The following is a 19,311-nucleotide window of genomic DNA, read 5'->3' as shown; positions in this document are numbered from 1 at the left end:
ACTCAATAATTCCTCTGTAGAACTATATCAGCAGCTCCTTGGGCAGTTTGAGTTTTCTAAGTGCAGAAAGAACATTCTTTGTTGTGCTTTTTTGATGATGTGTTTTATATTAGGTGTCCATTTTAGGTCATGTGATATAGTAGAACCTAGAAATTTGAAGGTCTCTACTGTTGATACTGTGTTGTCTAGGCAGTTGTCTATCTCCAACTGAGCCAAGCAGAAGATGTTGTAGATGCCCTGGTGGCACAGTGGTTAGAACGCAGTACTGCAGGCTACTTCCTGCTGACTGCCGGCTGCCAGCAGTTCGGCAATTCGGTTCTCACTGGCTCAAGTTTGACTCAGCTTTCTGTCCTTCTGAAGTCAATAAAATGAGGACCCAGATTGTTGGGGGCAACAGGCTGACTCTGTAAAATGCATAGAGAGAGCTGTAAAGCACTGTGAAGCTGTATATAAGTCTAAGTGCTATTGCTATTGCTAGATCTTCTGACTGGTATCTGGAGGTTGTTAGGACCAAATAGACACAGATTAAACTCCAGAAAAACAGATCCAGAAATAGTTTGAGTCCTGTATAATTCTATTGTCAGGCTCAAGAAATCAGGGGTCTTAAAGCTGTCAAATTTGAAGACCCCTGCTCTACAAGAATCTGAACAATAGTCAAAGCAAATTGGCAGTAGATAAGAGTCAATGGAATTCATGGTTGGCTGGATTTAGAACTCTTGTAGGCATGAAGGGACTGTGCTTGACCCATTTCCTGGGCTCTTCCTGGTCTCTCCTATACCCAACTTTAGTTCTTGATGGGGTTCACATTTCTATGGAAGGGCCAAGCATGCAAAAGACATTGAAAATAGGCTACATTATAGTTCCACACCTTTCATGAATTCAGGCTATAGTGTAGTGATTCACTGGCATTGTAAGAGTTGCTGTTTTCCCTTAGAAGTTGATGCAGTTCCATGGACATAAGTTTGCATCCATGGGTGCACACAAACACACATGGTCCAGAAGAATGGATTTGTTATGTTTTCTTCTCCTTCTTCCATGTCCAGATCAAACTTTAGACTGCCAAAAATGAAGCCACCTTCTTGGCTTGGTCGTTGGCCAAGAATAAGTCATTGTTGATACCTGGTTTTGGTAGTAGCTGACATACCAGCAGATGGGCTGGCCTCTAAGACTCTCCATATTCACACAATGTGTTGTTATACACTAACAACCTCCACTTGACCCTATCAGTCTTAAACTTTGGCATTCCAACTCTCAACCTATTCAGGCTCCTTCAAGTAGCATAAGGGAGGTTGGGTCCTTCAGCCATGTCCTCCTTTAATGTTATTTGTTGCTCGGTGGTCTCCTTCCTCCATCTTTTAATTCTGTTTTTCTCTTGAGTGATCTCAAAATAGAGTGTTTGTTCTTGCCATGAAGCTGATCCTGAATTTGTCATGTTATCTGAAATTTGTTTCTGCAAACCAGCGCTCTGAATGGGAAACTGGCATTAAACGGCCAATTGAGTTCCATTGAATAATTCCCCTTATAGCTTTCCTATCTATGGATCTAGCTCATATTTCTTCCACCAAGTTATTCAAGGCAAATTATACTAATTTTCCAGGCAATCTGCTCTCCAAGCAATGACCCCCATCTGTGTTAGGAAGGAAGATGGAAACTTAGACTTTTTAAGGGTTTGATCATTTTTTTAAAAACAGAAATTTAAATATAATTTTAAAAGGAAGAAAAGGGGGAGAATGTAACTTTAAGGAGGTATAGGAAGTCCTTAACTAGATTCTTTTTTATTTGTTTATAATATAAAATACAAAAACAATAGAAAAACAAGTAGGAAAAATAGGGGAGGGAAAGGGGAAGGGGAAGGAAAGAATTCAGAAAAGAAGAGAAGAAGAAAGAAAAGTTGTTGACTTCTGACTCCCGTTAGTGTAATAAAATAGTAACACCAAATTTCAATTTTCTACTTTTACATGATAGTATAAAGTAGCCATTTTTATATCAACAAATCTATCTAACTGGTAAAATCCAAAATCAAAGTTTCATTTTTTTCCACCTCAAGCACAAAGTCCAGAAGAAAATATTTCTGTTTTTTTTTCTTTTCTTTTATCAAAGCAGTCAATTTAGCCATCTCTGCTAAACTCCTTCAACTTATGAAATCCTTGCTTAATGACTTGTCATTTAAAAGTAGTCAAAGTTAATGATGGATCCTGAAAAAGTTACTTACGACTTGAAGCTACACACACACACACACACACACACACACACAGCCCCCATGATCACATTTCAGGTGCTTGGCAACCGGCTAGCATTTATGATCAGTTGCCGTGTCCTGTGGTCAGGTGACCACGATTTGCAACTCTTTGGCCAGTTTCCTGCAAAAAAAAAAAGCGCCACCCAGTCATAAACATGAATTTACTTAAAGACCACACAGTTTCCTTAACCACATGATTTGCTTAGCAACCATAGGGACTTGCGTTATGAACAGTATAAAAGCAGTCCAAAAAATAAACTCAGATCATATGCTGATCCACAATGACTTATGACCAAAATTCTGAGCTCAGTTGTAGACATTAAAATGAGGACCACTTGTAACTCAAATTCTTACAGATTCTGTTAAGAAAGTACTTTTAATTATCTTCGTAAGAACTAAAGCCATGAATCAAAGTTGGCTTTGTGGCTATTTCTGTTCTTCCTGGAATTGTACGAGTTTATTTTTCTTCTCCATGATAGTTTTATAGTAGCCTGATTGCTCTGAAGATGAATAGTGAGTGCCAGGAAAATGCTTGGTTTTTTTTAAATTCTTAATTTGATTCTTTCTAGGGAAAACCCTCTGGCTTAGGTTATGATCCCACTATGTCAAAGGTTGTTCCCTGTATGTAAATCAATTAAAGAATTCTGTTCTGTCAGGCACAAAGAATCTGCTAAGTTGCAATTGAAAAGATTTAATGTTCAAGCCCATACACAAGAATCTAGCCAACTAAGATGCAATATACCAAATTAGAGTCAACGGAATTCAAGTGAGATTGGATTTAGGCCATTTGTGGGAATGTAAGGACTCTAGGCTGATTCCTCTCTTGACTCAGCCCTCAGCTCTGCTTGCTCTTCTCTAACATCCTCCATTGTTGGCTATTGGAGACATTGCCATAAAATGGCCATTGGAAAAAAGGCAAAACTGTAAGCATTGCATTGCATAAAATGAGACAGAATGCTGGTTTCTGAGCAAGAATTAACCAGGGGACTCAATAGAATTATTCAGCGTCATGGCACCTGGCTTGTATTTGCAAAGTCTCATTTTGGAAAAGTAAATCCTTCAGAGAAAGGGATACTTAAATGCAAATGGCATCAATACACCAAGTTCTTCCATTGCCCACCTGTGCTTCAGGTAGACAAACAGTTATTGTTGGGATACTCTATATGTCATCAAGGCTGATTCTTCCATTTGGTTCTGCTTGGAGAAGTTTTGATGGAAAACAGAATGGGTTTATTTAACTGTGCCATCATCAGATGAAATCTGCAGTGGATGTTCAAAAGACATGGACTTGAATTGGTCACAGCTCCATTCAGATAGGGAATCAATGCAGAACACAATGGCACACAACATTCAGTTATGCAAAGGAACCAACAGCTTGAGAATTACACCCAGCTTCACAGCCTGGAAATTTTGGAAATCCCAATTCAGAGATCCACAAGTACAGTCATAAAAATTTGGAAGCAAATTTTGTATGATTTGTCATTGTTTGTATAGCACTTTGTGGAAGTCAAGGAACATAGGCTTGTTATGCTTCCAACTACAAACCTATATTTATATTAAAGCACAGACAGAGAGATTAACAAATGTTTTGAAAAAAGGATCACATTTTCTGGCACTTAATTTTTCTGGCGATGTTGCATCTTCTTCTTCTTCTTCTTCTTCTTCTTCTTCTTCTTCTTCTTCTTCTTCTTCTTCTTCTTCTTCTTCTTCTTCATCTTCATCTTCATCATCTTCATCTTCATCTTCTTTATCATCTTTCTTGCTGCCCATAGCAGGAAAAAATAATAACAATTTGTGTTAGAAAAGTACAAAACAGTTTCCGAGAAGTTAACATATTGGTTGTAAATCTATGTTCCTAATAAAAGGTCATGTGAGATATTCAACTGCTAACAATGGAAATATAACCATGTATGGGAATAAATGGAATGTAGAGTACAGAGATGGTCTTAAAGGAAATTTGTGGTCAATGTGAGGAAGATGAACTTAGCCTGGGAAGAGACAAAGGTGTGAGGGAAAAAAAAAACCTCAAGGCTATCCTGCCTTCGTTCTCTTTGGTAGAAGATGGAAAGGTTTTCCAGATTCTTTTACTGTAGATTACATGAGTAAAGTAGTTGTCTAATATTTCCACCAAAGGTCTAGGCGATGCTTACAGCATTTGCTCTAAAGTTTGGTCTAACGGTTAAGGTGCTGAACTAGAAACAAGAACACTGTGAAACCTATCCACAGCTTTGGCAAGAAAGCCAACTGGGTGCCTTTGGGCCAATCAACAGGAGATGGTGAGTTCTAGTCCTGTCTTAGGTATGAAAGCTGGTTGGGTGACTTTGAGCCAATCACTAGGAGACAGTGAATTCTAGTCCCACCTTAGCTACAAAAGCTGGCTGGGTGATCTTGGGCCAATCCCCAAAACATTGTGAGCTCTAGTCTCACCTTAGACATGAAAACTGGCTGTGTGGCTTTGGGGCCAATTATCAGGAGACGTACATAAATCATGAAAAAAAAATTGGCCTGTCATATAGATTCAGATAATTTAGATTCCTGGATCAAAACTTTTGTTTTAGAAGGATGGATTCCTGAAGATATTTCACCAATATATGTTCAAGTCTCAAAATTCCAGAGATTTTCTGACTGGAGAAGAATGACTGTGAGTTTCCTTAGTTTTTTTCAGTATTTTAAAAAAAAACACTAATTAAAAACAATTAACTAAAATTTCCAAATATAGAAAAGACATTTTAATATAAAAAAAGTCTGTGGGTCATGATTTGTTTTTCTTTGCCTTTGGTAGGGGGTACATTTGGGATTGGGTTAATGGAGACGGATTTATTTTACTTATTACTGCATTAACAGTATGCTTTGTGAATCTCAATCTAATATCAAACAAGTGGGCTCGGAAGAGGGAGAAATGTTATTTTGGTTTATTGCAAAGTCAAAATTTATACATCAGACAATTAGTTCTCTCTCCCTCCCCCCTCTTTTTCCCCTGCACAAAGCAAAAAAAAAAAAAAAAGGGAAATAATCACTATAATACTGTCTCATCAAACAGCAAAAAACACACACTTCATCTTTAATGAGTGGTGCAGTGAGTTACTTGAAAATCTTTTGCCTGGATATTTAGATGATTACAGGCATGGACGTTGTCTGTTTTACAGATTACTGTCCTGATTTTACCAGTCCATACAATGAATAATTTAACAAAAACTCGTGTAAGTATCTCTTTATTATTCATTATAATGAACTGAGAGAGGAATAACAGTCTACCTGACTTCAATCCCCTCAGGGCTCAACTTAACTAGGCTGTACTTAGTTCTCAGGGAGTTAATTTGAACAAAGAGAAGGTTCTCATATTACAACTTTAGGTGATCACATCACAAGTTGAGATTAAGAAGTGTAGAAAGTGAGCTGCTGTGGAACTCAGAGGAGCGGAGTGTTGAAGAAACTTGTGAATGGAAGGAGAAAAGTGGGTCTAACAGAATAACAAGAGTTTAAAGGGAGCTTGAAGGTCCTCTAGTCCAATCCACCCTGTACTATACACAAACTTTACTATTTTAGAACAATCTCTTCTTAAAAGCTTCCAGTGATGGGGCACTCACACCTTCTGGAGCAAAGCCGTTCCAATGACAAATTATTCTATCAGAAAATTTCTCCTTGATTCTAGGCCGATTCTCTCATTGATTAGTTTTCATCCATTACTTCTTGTCCTGCTTTGGAGAATAGGTTGACCCTGTCTTCTCTGTGGTGGCCCCTAAGATATTTGAACATTGCTATCATGTCATCTCTCATTCTTCCTTTCCACTATCTTTTCTGCTATCGTATCACTGCTAATTCTTCTTTTCATTAAACTAGGCACACCCAGTTTTTGCAACTGTTCTTCATATATTTTAGCCTCCAATCCCCTAATCACCTCCTTTGCTCTTCTCTGTGCTCTTTCTAGAGTCTCAACATCTTTTTTTACATGGTGGCAACCATAACTGGATGCAATATTTCAAGTGGCGACCGGAATTTATTTAGGATGGTTGGGAGTGTCCTGGGATTACGGGATCCCCATTCATTTAACCTGGAAATAAGGAGAAACTTTCTGACAGTGAGAACAATCAACCAATGGAACAGAAGTTGCCCTTGGAAGTTGTGGGAGCTTCATCACTTGAGACTTTCAAGAAGAGATTGGACTGCCATTTGTCAGAAATGGTGTAGGGTCTCCTGCTTGGGTGGGGGGTTGGACTAGATGACCTACAAGATCCCTTCCAATCTCTCTTCTAAGACATTATTGTACTTAAGTATTTTAAGCAAAAGGCCTTGAATTTCCATTCAAAAGGAACAAACATGCAAATTCTTCCCATTAACATTTTTATTGAGTTATAAAGCATTATAACATACAAAATACAAGTAAGTAGAAAAGCAGTAGTGGGTGGAAAGGTGAAAGAGAAATGGAAAAATGAAATTTCTGAGAACATTGAACTCATTTCCAACAGGAGAAAAGGCAAAATGTATCATACGGTTTGTTTTATCAATAATTTTATTTTACTTTTTAGAAAAATAATTGCATGGATGTAGGTACTTTTAACAGGCTGTCTAAACCAGTGGTGGGATTCTTTTTTTTTTACTACCGGTTCTGTGGGTGTGGCTTGGTGGGTGTCATGTGGCTTGGTGGGCGTGGCAGGGGAAAGGATACTGCAAAATCCCCATTCCCTCCTCACCCCACTAACCTGCTTTCCAGCTCTGTTCTCCTGTACAGGGCAACCAAAGAAGACCCAGCCGATCAGCTGGGACTTGGGAGGCAGAGAATAGATGGGGGCAGGGGCAGTCAGATGTGGTATTTGCTGGTTCTCCAAACTATTCAAAATTTTCACTACCAGTTCTCCAGAACTGGGCAGAACCTGCTGAATGCCACCCCTGGGCTAAACAATTTAAAAATAATAGAGGACAGGGACAGGGATTCGTAATATGATTTGTTCCCCACCTCTCCCGAAAGCAATAATAACCAATTCTTTTTTATTCTCTTTATTTATTTTATTAGGTGTACTGTGGATGACCGAGTGACGCGAGTAGCTTGGCTAAACCGTAGCACTATTCTTTATGCTGGAAATGATAAGTGGTCGATAGATGACAGAGTGGTCATTCTCACAAACACCAAAACTCAATACAGTATCAAGATCCATAATGTGGACATATACGATGAAGGTCCCTATACCTGCTCTGTACAGACAGACAATCATCCCAAAACATCACGAGTTCATCTTATTGTCCAAGGTAAGACTTGCTGATGAAATTAACATGAAGAGGCTCCATGATCTTTGTATAATTGTTAAGGGTTTGAGGTTCTCAGGGCTTTATTAATAAAAATGGGTTGTGGGTTCTTTTCTGGACCATCCAATTCTACCTTGAGGTCTTTTATTTAGAAATGATGGGCTTCTACTGGCTAATGATGAATGAACAAATGTCATAAGTACATAGGTTTCTTTTTATAGGTAAGGTCTTTTTAAAAGACCTCGAAAATAAGGCCTAGCACTTATTTTGGAGGAAAAAAAGAAAGTAAGACTGGGTCTTACTTTTGGGGAAATGTGGCAATAATTGACATATCTCCATCTTTTGATGTCAATTGGATTCTTGTCAATCCAGTTCTTTCATGGCATGTTCACTATTCTAGGGGAAAAAAATCGTCGTTTTTATTATTATTATTTTCTGCTGTAGTACTACATAAAAAAGTAATCAACTTTTTTCAGGCTTTGCCTGAAGTAGAGGTTATGAAGTTTGACCCCAGGATGAACATGGTATATTACAGATGAGCCTATCCTAATTATTGTGCATGAAAGTGTTTGTTTCATAGAAAAAAGGATTACCCAGGTATTACCCAGGTCTGCTTTAAATTATGTAGAAATGAAACTCTGTTTGGTTCACCCAAGGGCAAAATCTGTTATCAACCATCTCTTTCCTACCTGGTGCATGTGTCGAAGTTTTGTAGGAATAGAAGTGCTTTTAAATAAAGAAACCAACTCCAATTCAACTACCATTGAATTATCGTCTTTAGGAGAAAATATAGTGGCAATATAAAAGACCTGACAGGTGTTATAGAAGAAGAGACTTAAAAAGAACAAGTCTAACTCTTTCCACAGCAAGTAAGAAAAAGAAGACAGATTGCATAAGTATGTCAAAGTCATTGAAAACCATCAAGATATCTTGGCAGAGAACTTCAAGAGATAAATGCACATGAGAGCTCTGTTAACCCAACACGTTTGGGGAAGAATAAAAAGGACTGAACCAGTGGTGGGATTAAAAAAAAAATACTAGTAGTTCTGTGGGTGTGGCTTGGTGGGTGTGGTTGGCTTGGTGGGTGTGGCTTAGTGGGCATGGCAGGGGAAGGATACTTAAAAAATCTCCATTCCCTTCCCACCGCACTAACCTACTTTCCAGCTCCGTTCTCCTGTGCAGGGCAACAAAAGAAGACCCAGCCGATCAGCTGGGACTCAATGGGAGGCAGAGAATAGATGGGGGCAAGGCCAGTCAGAGGTGGCATTTGCCGGTTCTCTGAACTGCTCAAAGTTTCCACTACTGGTTCTCCAGAACTGGTCAGAACCTGCTGAATACCACCTCTGAACAGAACCCAATATTTTTCTGACAGGAACAACTCAAGAAAGACCAAGTTAAGGGCTAAATTAGTAGGACATTCATATCTTCTATAAGTGTGTGGCACTACAAGGATAGCTTCAATTTCACTGAGAATAAGTGATGCTGATCATCTTCAGAAGAAGTGAAGATGAAGAAAGGCTGGCTTGCTGGGTTTTTTTAAAAAAGAATTTTATTCTCATTTTTAATAAACATAATAGAAACTAAAAGAAAAAAAAACATGAAAAAGTTCCAAAGGGCAGGAAACAAGGACAAAGTAGAGAAGGATAAATAATAATAATATAGCAATGAAAAAGAAAATAAACATATCATACAATGATGTCATCACAAATATAAACTATTTTAATAACTTATCACCATCTTAAAATATAACAAATGATATCTTCTTCCCATATCACATCTCTTATCTATAAATTAATTCTTTAAGTCAGTGTTTCTGTTCCTTAGCCACTTGAAAATATCTGGACTTCAAGTTCCAGAACATCTAGACGTCAACTGGACCCTGCTGGCTTTCTGGGAATTGAAGTCTAGGCATCTTCAAGTAGCCAAGTTTGATAAATATTTTTTTTAAGCTTTATCATTCACTCCTGATTAGTAACAAGTCCATTAAGGGTTACCAGAGATAACAACAGGACTATTTTAACCTTGATCAAATAAACCAACTTTATATCCTTTCCTTTTACTTTTAAGAACTTGACCTTTGGCCCTTTCAAATAATGCAATTCAACTCTGAGCTACAGATATTCTCTATTAATTCCCTAAAAGTTTTCTTCCTCTGCAAAAAAGAGACTTTTGTTTGTCTTCCTTACTCTAGGGGACAGATTAGAATTAATTTCACATTGTAAACCAGGGATGTCCAACCTTAGCAACTTTAAAACTTGTGGATTTCAATTCCCAGAATTCACCAGGCAGCTATGAGAAAGTCTTAAAATTGCCCAGGTTGGACAGCCTGTTGTAAACAGAAAAATCAGAAATCTCTCTTAGCTTTTTTTAAAAAAATTGGCATGCTGGGGGAAGAAACATGGTTTCAGAATTCCACATTCCACCCAACACTTCTCTGTGAAGGACCATAGAACAGAAGGAAAGCCATGAATTTGCCATATGGTTAAATAAGATTGTTGGCTTTTTTTAAAGCAAAAGAAATGCTCATGTAAGCTATAAAATGGAATATCATCAGAAATCAGACCAGGAACATTGAAATCATACATCAGCAAATCAACACCTGGTCCACACAATGAGGAAGCAAATCTATCACCTGGTTACTACCTTGTCTGTTATATTGAGGTGCATTATATTCCTGAGCAAATTATAGCAATTATTTCTAAATCTGTAGCTGTGCCTATGGATTAACGTATGCAAAGGTTTATGCCCTTGTTTTCCTCTTCATTGTTTCGCATTGGCAGCTCTGTTTAAATGCCTCCCTCCTTCCCTCCCTCCCTCTACCTCCTTCCCTTAATCAAACCCCAGCACTAATTTATCCATGGGTTTCATAAAGAAAAGAAATGTAAGTGATTTTTTTTTATGCATTCCTCCCCACTTGATGGTAAGGGGTCAAAGCTTCTTTCAAAAACAGGTTGTCCTCGACTTACGACCACAGTTGAGCCTCCCATTTCTGTTCCTAAGCGAGACATTTGCTAAGTGTCTTTTGTCCCCTTTTACAACCTTCCCGGCCACCTTCGTTAAGTGAATCCCTGCAGTTGCTAAGTTACTGACAAGGGAATCTGGCTTTCACATTGACTTTGCCTTTCACAAGGTCGCAAAACGGGATCACGTGACCCCAGGACCCTGCGTAATCGTCATAAATACGAGTCAGTTGCCAAACATCTGGATTTTGATCAGGTGATCAGGGGATGCTGCAATGGTCGTATGTGTGGAAAAAAAACAGTCATAAGTCCCTTTTTTCAAGGACATTGTAACTTTGAATGGTCACTTTGTATGGACAACTGTTATCAGTCAAGGATTACTTATAGTGCCAAAGGTGAATATTTGCCTGTGGTTTCCATTTCTTAGAGCTACATAGCAGAAGAGTTTTTCTGACTTTAGATGTGAATGTTGCATGTAAACATACTTACCTACGTACCAGTGGTGGGATTCAATTATTTTTTACTACCGGTTCTTTAGTGTGGCTTGATGGGCGTGGCACGGGAAGGATACTGTAAAATCTCCAGTCGGAAGTGGTATTTGGCGGGTCTCTGAACTACTCAAAATTTCTGCTACTGGTTCTCCCAAACTGGTCAGAACCTGCTGAATACCACCTCTGCTATGTACTCACCTGCATGTTGATATAAGTAAATAATTCACAGAGAATTAAATGACCTCTTAGTCCAGGGGTGTCAAACTCAAGGCCTGGGGGCTGAATCCAGGCTGTCATGCCCCTGTCAAAGTCTGGATCCTAGGAGGAAGACAAACAGCTGATAGGGAGTGGGAGTGTGGCTCCATTGGCTGTGGAGGAAACTGGGGAAGGGCAAAGGCTGTCTGGGCAGAGCAGGAAAGAGGTAGAACAAGGGAGAGGGAATTCAGAGGAAGACCCAGGCCCACCCCCTCTTTATCCTAGGGCACGCAGGGAAGAACGGAGAAGAGAGCAATGTGGGTTGTGTGGCTTACGGGGGAGGAAAGGGCCCTGATTCCCTTCATCAGGCACACCTGAAAAGAGAGTTTAAAAGAGATGCATGCTGAGTGCGGCAGCTGCTGGGAACAAACATGAGTTTATCTTGTGTTGACTTTGGTTATCCGCATTCCTGATGTCCTCCCAACCATGTTGAATTACTGCTTTGCCTTCATGTCTGGAATCCCTTCTCTTGCCCTGCCGGACTAATTACCTCATTTTGCCTTGTTTGGACTTATAGTTACAGTTTTTGTTAACCACATTTTGGACTCGATTCTCTGTTCCTGGGAGAGTTTTTCTCCAGCCAGAAGGTAACCACAACACTGGGGACAAAGTTGGAGCTAATCAAGGGACTCCTACTCATCATCTGACTGTGTTGCCTTTGTGCCACCCCCTTTGGGTCATCACACGGCCTGTGGGGTGATTAGATCTGGCCTGCAGAGCCATCCTGGAAACAGCAAAGGACCAGCCCACGGTGCCTGTGCCAGCGAAAATGGAACGCCCCTCCTGAGCTTTGTTTTCACTGGCAGAGGTTTGCAGGAGGCTGTTGCAGTTGAAAACGGAGCTCGGGGAGTCCATTTTCACTGGCAAAGTGCTCAGGACAGCAAAACTGGAGCTCCAGGGGGCTGCAGGAGGCTGTCACATACGCCCCTCCCCCAGCTCCATTTTCACAGGCAGGAGGGTCTTTGAGGCCGAAAATGAAGCTCAGGAACCCGTTTTCACTGGCAGAGTGCTCGGGCCTCCCCAGGCGCCCCTGACACCAGTGATGTCAATCTGGCCACAGCCCCCACAGCCTCCCGAGGTCAAACGCAATCTTGATGCGGCTCTCAACTAAATTGAGTGTTAGTCCATTAGCCCAGGAAAAATTCTTGTTTCTCCTTCTTAGTGCTTCCCCCCTCCCTTACTCTCTACCCCATTGTCCCAAGTGCTAAATAGAATTAAGAATGTTCTCCTCCTGCCCACCTTCAATTAGAAAGAAACTCCGGAGGGCTGGCTTCTTAGCAACTGCTATTGGCTTTTGTCCAGTCTATAGATTAATTTTTCAGCGTTAGTGTTAGTTCAGGTTAGATAAAGATAATGAAAGTTTCCTAATCCTCTTAAAGAAGATTTATCTGGCTGAGTAGAAAGCTCTTGCTGTACAATAAGGCATGTATAAAACCTTCCCTTTAATTTCAAACAGCTGATGGATATTGACTTTGCAATGAGTCACTCTGAATTGGGGAGGGAAGATCCTGCGCTTTAGCTTTTTTCCCTTCCTTTTAGAGGAAAAAAGAAAACTTTATGAAACTATTATTAAAATAATTTCTTCCTTTGTGCTTCCTTTAAGGAGAGATAAGTGGCCTTTCTGAGCTTCTTGGGTGAGAAATCAATCTTTCTTATAGGAGAAAAATACAACCCCCTGTAGCTATCTCTTATTTATTTTTAATTTTATTTCATATATTTATTAAATTTAGATGCCACCCCTCTATCCAAAGCTATTTCTGGGTGTCTGTCTTTCATTTAATATTTAGATATTAATTCAATATTTTTATTTAGTTCATTGTGTATACACTAAGTAAGCAGTACTTGTAAGTGTATTTATTTGAACAATCTGGAGTGCTTGGTGCTCTCTGAGCTTGGTGGTTTCTTTGGAGATGTCTCATTAACCAACTAGCTAACATCATCAGTGTTAGAAGGGAGTAAGTTATGCTACCTTCTAGCACTGATGATGTTCCCTAGTTTGGTAATGAAATGTCTGCAAGAAAACCACCAACATCAGAGAGCACCAAAGACCCACACAATCCTCTTCCCCCTCCTCTCCTTCTCCACTCTGCAAGCCTCATTCCCTTCTTGCACTGATGATGTTACCTAGCTGGGTAATAAAATGTCTGCAAGAAAACCGCCAAGTTCAGAAAGCAGCAAAGACCCCACATAACTTGTATTGTGTATGTTTTTTGTGGGTGGCATAGTGAAGGAAAGATATAAGTCCAAAATTATTCTGGTAGACTGTTGCTTTGGATATTCTGTACAATAGCTTGTGTTTCTGGTGATGTTGTTATCCACTGGTATGCCCACCCTCACTCCCTTCAAATAATATAGAATTCTAGTCCATATGGAAGTATTGCTTCTTTCACTATCAGTAGCATTTCAACTGAATTTCTTATTCTTTTCACTAATGCTGTATGTTTTGTCACTCTATCTCACAAGATGTATTCTTGCTGGTAAAAAAAAAAAAAGATTTAAAGACATTAGTATCTTATCTTTGACCATTGTTTTTTTTCAATGCAGGGAATAAGAAATCCCCTTTAAATATTCCTTTCAAATGATATGACAGTTTAAGTAAAATTCTCATGGGTAGGCACAGGAATGCTTGTGCATAATTATTTACAAGGTGATCCAGGAATGGGTGTAAAATTCCTGGCTTTTAGCAACAGTCTGAAATTTAGTTGGCCTCTTGTGTTTCAGTTAAATCTCAAAGAAGGACATCATCAAAATATCCTCCCAAAAGACTTTTTCATACTGAGTAGCCAAAGAGGTGTTTTAAATTTATTTATTTATATTTTTTCTTTGCATACAGTAAGTGCTTGGTGAACAGCGTACTGTCTGAGTCAGTTGCTTAACTTGCTTACATAATAATACTTTTAAAAATCCTAATTTCGACCTCTGTTATCCAACCATTGATAAAACAAATCCCATATTTGATTAACAGATTACAGATTAACAGAGTTGGAAGGGACCTTGTAGGTCATCTAGTCCAACCCCCCACCCAAGCAGGAGACACTACACCATATCTGACAAATGGCAGTCCAGTCTCTTCTTGAAAGTCTTAAGTGATGAAGCTCCCACAGCTTCTGAAGACAACTTCTGTTCCATTGGTTGATTGTTCTTACTGTTAGAAAATTTCTCATTTCCAGGTTGAATCTCTCCTTGATCAGTTTCCATCCATTATTCCTTGTCTGACCTACAGGCGCTTTAGAAAATAGCTTGACCCCTTCCTCCCTGTGGCAGCCCCTCAAATATTGAAAGACTGCTATCATGTCTCCCCTGGTCCTTCTCTTCACTAGACTAGCCAAGCCCAGTTCCTGTAGCCATTCTTCATATGTTTTAGCCTCCAGTCCCCTAATCATCCTGGTTGCTCTTCTCTGCACTTTTTCTAGAGTCTCGACATCTTTTTTATAGTGTAGTGACCAAAACTGGATGCAGAACTCTAGGTGTGATCTTACTAAGGCTTTATAGAGTGGTTTTAGTACCTCACTTGATCTTGATTGTATTCCTCTGTTAATTCAACTTAGGGTTGCATTGGCTTTTGGAGGGGCTGTTGCTGTACACTGCTGGCTCCTATTTAGCTGATAGTACTCTTGTCTCTTCCTTTTCTTTTATCTTCAATGTTAGTCTGTCCATTTCTGTACAAAGAGGTTATGTTGTTGGTTTGTGCTCTGAGCTTGGTGATTTGGCTGAAAACATTTCTTCCCCATTTGAGGAGGCCTCTTCAATGCACTTCGGATCAACAAGATGTCTCCTAGAATGGGGAAGAAACATTTGCAGCCCAATTGCCAAGCTTGGAGCTCAAACCAACAACATGACTACCAATCCAAGCTACTAATATTCAAAGACATTTCAAGTCCCAAAGGTTCCAGAAATGGTGAGAAATGTGCAGTAGGCAATAAAACAAAACAAAACAAACCAGAGCCCACTTCAAACAGGAATGTGATCTCAGTGGTATCTGCACCAAGAAACCTTCTAAGCAAATTTGCAAGCTCTCTAGATAGAAAAGGGATAGAAACACAGAAGCTTCCTAGACAGAGTAGAGAAGTTTGGAGAAATTCTGAGACGTATTTCAGAACATATTTAAATTACAACAACACACAACTCTTTTTCTGATGTCCGGAGTCTATCGGAAGTCCTCGAATAACCACCACAACTGAGCCCAGCATTCAGTTGCTAAGCAACACAGCCGTGAAGTGAGTTGGGCCCCATTTTCTCACCTTTCTTCCCGGAAGCTGTTAAGTGAAACACTGCAGTTTTGAAGTTAGTAATATGGTTGCTAAGGGAATCTGGCTCCTTTGTTGATTTTGCTTGTCAGAAAGTCGCAAAAGGGGATCACATGACCCCAGGACACTGCAACCTTCATAAATATGAGTCAATTGTCAATCGTCTTAATTTAAACCATGTGACCATGCAGATGTTGCAATGGTGGTAAGTGGGAAAACAGTCATAAGTCACGTTTCTCAGTGCCATTGTAACTTGAACAGACATTAAACAAATGGATGCAATGGATGCAACTTCCTGCATTGTCTTTATTAGTATGATAGTCTATCATGGGTCTCCAACCTTGGCAACTTTAAAACGTATAGACTTCAACTCCCAGAGTTCCTCAGCCACCTTTGCTTCTTTGCTTCCTCAGCTTTGCTGGCTGAGGAACTCTGGGAGTCGAAGTCCACAAGTCTTAAAGTTGCCAAGTTTGGAGACCCCTGATAGATTAAATGACAGGGACAGGTTAATATCTGCACCACCAATCACTGGGATTGATGGAAATACCAACCCAGATAAAACTACTGCTTAGCAGCAAATTTAGGCTAATAATCTGAATAGAATCTGTTTTGCGCGCTCATTGGCCAGCCAATTAATTACCCATTAGCGGCCATGTTTGTGTCCATTTATATTTGTGTTTTCCAAAATGTAAAAGTTGTCCGGTTAGATTATTGATTCTTTGTCTCTCTACTCAATCTGGTTTTAATTGCACCACTGTAAGGTCCAGCCTTTTCTAGCCAGGAAACCCTGTGATAAATCTGTCATGGACTCAGCAATCAACAATAAACGCGTCTCTTCATGTCATTATTAATATGTCTCCTGGATTAGTTCATTATAGCCGTTAACCACGGTTTATAAGAGTTAGGATGGCAAACTGCCAGCATTAAAGTGAAGGTTACCCCCTCCCCCCCGAATCCAGTTGCTATTTGATTGGATTGACGGCTTAAACTGTTTGGCTAGGAGAGCAAAAGGGAAATGGAAAGCAACTGAGAATTTAATTTAATAAAGTTACAGTGCTACCTCGGTACTCAGCTACAGACATTTAAAGGTTCCCCTCACACATATGTGCTAGTCATTCCCAACTCTTGGGGGCAGTGCTCATCTCCATTATAGAGCCGAAGAGCCAGCGCTGTCCAAAGATGTCTCCATGGTCATGTGGCCGGCAGGACTAAAAGCCAAAGGCACACAGAATGCTGTTCCCTTCCCACCAAAAGGGTCCCTATTTTTCTACTTGCGTTTTTTACATGCTTTCGAACTGCTAAGTTGGCAGAAGTTGGGACAAGTAACGGGAGCTCACTCCATGACGCGGTGCTGGGGATTCGAATTGCCGAACTGCCAACCTTTCTGATCAACAAGCTCAATGTCTTAGCCCCTGAGCCACTGCATCCCACAGACATTTATTTTTATTTATTTATTTGTTTGTTTGTTTGTTTAATTATTTAATTATTGTAAGTGTCCCACAGACATTTACAACAGTTCATTTAGTGATTGTTCAAAGTTACAACAGCACTGAAACAAAGTAACCTATGACCGTTTTTCACACTTACGACCATTGCAGCGTCCTCATTATTATGCAATCAAAAATTTGGATGCTTAGCAACTGACTTATATCTATGACGTCTTTGGAGATTCTCAGTCATCCAGGTCATTTTGGATCTCCAAAAGGTGCTTTTTTCAAGAGGCACCTGGACTTTCTGGTTTTTCTTTGAAACAACCACTTCATACACACCAGGACTAGATTCACAGTCCATCTGCATGTAAGACACAAAGGCCACTCTTTTGAAGACAACAAAGTCCATATTTTGGACACGGGATCGCTGGTCAGAGCAGCGATCAGGCAGTCAAAGAGGCCATCTATGTCCAAATTGAACAGCCCTCGGTCAACAGAGTGTGAGGGATACAACATCATCTATCTCCAGTCTACAACACAGTCCCTTCAGCAGTTCCAAGAAGGCTCCACACCCATTTGCCCCATTCAGGTGACCCTGAGGACACAGATAAACCTCCAGGTGACCTCAACGACCCTCTAAAAGGATGCAAATGACCAGCTGTCTGCAAGGAACATAAATCCTTCCATTCCCCACCTTCCATTCAGAGCTGAAGAAGCTTCTTGGATGAGAAGCAAAATGTCTTTAAAGAGAAACCAGTAAGTCCAGTTGCCTCTTGAAAAAAGCACCTTTGGGACATATTTATGACAGTTGCAATATCCTGGGAGTCCTTTGATTCGCTTTTTTGGCAACCTTCTGACAAGCAAAGTCAATGGAAAAGCCAGATTCGCTTAACAACTGGGTTACTAATTTATTAAGAGTTGCAGTGATTCACTTAACAACTGTAGCAAGAAAAGTCGCAAAAAGGGGGCAAAACTTACTGAAATGCCTCACTTAGCAACCAATAGTTTGGGCTCAATTGTGGTCATACGTTGAGGACTGCGTGTACTTTGAAAGTCATCTAATTTCATTTGGACATCAAAATCTTGTCTCGACACTCATCATTTGTTTGTTACTCGACACACAAACTAGAATTTGTCAGGGTCGGCTGTCTAGTGACTCACAACATTATTCCTTCTGGGAAAATTTTTTATTGGTTCTCATTATTTTTGGTACTCATTGCTCCTCCCGGAACCAATTAACATTGAGTACCGAGATACCAGTGTAGAATGCAAGATGGCTACTTCTCTGTGTACATATGTAGATGCACAGAGATACAAGCAGATATTGTGATAATGAAGCATATTATTGCACTGAATACACCCTTCTGTTCTCCCTTCCATCTATTCCCACCTCTCATCTGACTATCAGATGTGCTCTAATAAATCTGAAATATTTACTGCAAATCTGGAAGTGAAGATGTACAATATGCCCTGATGATGTGAAACGTATTGCAATGCCACCCTTCAAAGGACTGGATTTAAATTTAGCCACGTTTTCAAGAAAGAAAAGGCATTTGCTGCAGAGAATTTTGGATCCAACCCAATCATTTTTTTTAAAAAAAATGCCTTTTAATCTGAAAAAAAAAAAAAGATGGGTGATTGTGGCTTTATTTAAGGTATCAATTGCACCCTCTTTGGTGGTTCCTAACCAGAACAACCACACAGTGATTTTTTTCCCCCCTGCATTGGGTTCCAGGGCACTTGCTCTAATCCAAAACCTTTTGAGAAGAGTCATGCTTTCAAGGCGGGTCTGACTTGGATTAGATTTTATCCAAGGTGAGACAGGTGCTGATGAGACACAACCTTAACCTTCCTAAGAGCTTTTTCCCCCCAAAAAATTCCAGTATCTTCCTTTTCTTTCTTGTCTCAGGCATTACCTGTCTACAAAATAAGTAGTCCAGAATATGTCTTGCTTAATGGAAGCATAGCTTAACTGTATATAGAACCTGTGCTTTGCATGCAGAAGATTCTATATTGTAACATGAAGGCTTTTTAGATAGCACTGGAAAAGGATTTGTCCAAACAACTCCCTTCCTTCCTTCCTTCCTTCCTTCCTTCCTTCCTTCCTTCCTTCCTTCCTTCCTTGTTCCCTCCCTCTCTTCCTCTTCCATTTTCCTCCTCCCCCTCCTCTCATCATTTCCTCCTTCCTCTTCCCTTCTTCTTCCTCCCTCTCCTCCCTCCTCTCCTTCCTTCCTTCCTTCCTTCCTTCCTTCTTCCCTCCCTCCTTCCCTCTCTCCCTCTTCCATTTTCCTCCTCCCCTCCTCCCATCATTTCCTCCTTCCTCTTCCCTTCTTCTTCCTCCCTATCCTTCCTCCCTCCTCCTTCCTTCCTTCCTTCCTTCCTTCCTTCCTTCCTTCCTTCCTTCCTTCCTTCCTTCCTTCCTTCCTTCCTTCTTCCCTCCCTCCTTCC

At 40.1% G+C, this 19,311-nt stretch overlaps 1 protein-coding gene across 2 annotated transcripts in view; it reads left to right on the top strand.

The window, feature by feature from the left end:
* LOC113441897 (opioid-binding protein/cell adhesion molecule homolog) overlaps nucleotides 1-19,311 on the top strand; it is a 766,143-nt gene that overhangs the window by 604,165 nt on the left and 142,667 nt on the right. For both annotated transcript variants that reach the window (XM_087939115.1, XM_026709119.2), the window contains one exon: nucleotides 7,251-7,483. In XM_087939115.1, coding sequence (XP_087795241.1) covers nucleotides 7,251-7,483 — 233 coding nt within the window. The remainder of the gene's footprint in view (nucleotides 1-7,250; nucleotides 7,484-19,311) is intronic.

This window comes from Pseudonaja textilis, chromosome 9, assembly GCF_049901715.1.
Source record: "Pseudonaja textilis isolate UNSWEBS1 chromosome 9, rPseTex1.2, whole genome shotgun sequence".
Lineage (NCBI taxonomy): Eukaryota > Metazoa > Chordata > Lepidosauria > Squamata > Elapidae > Pseudonaja > Pseudonaja textilis.
Note: the sequence above shows the minus strand (reverse complement) of the source record. Positions and strands in the feature narration are given on the sequence as shown.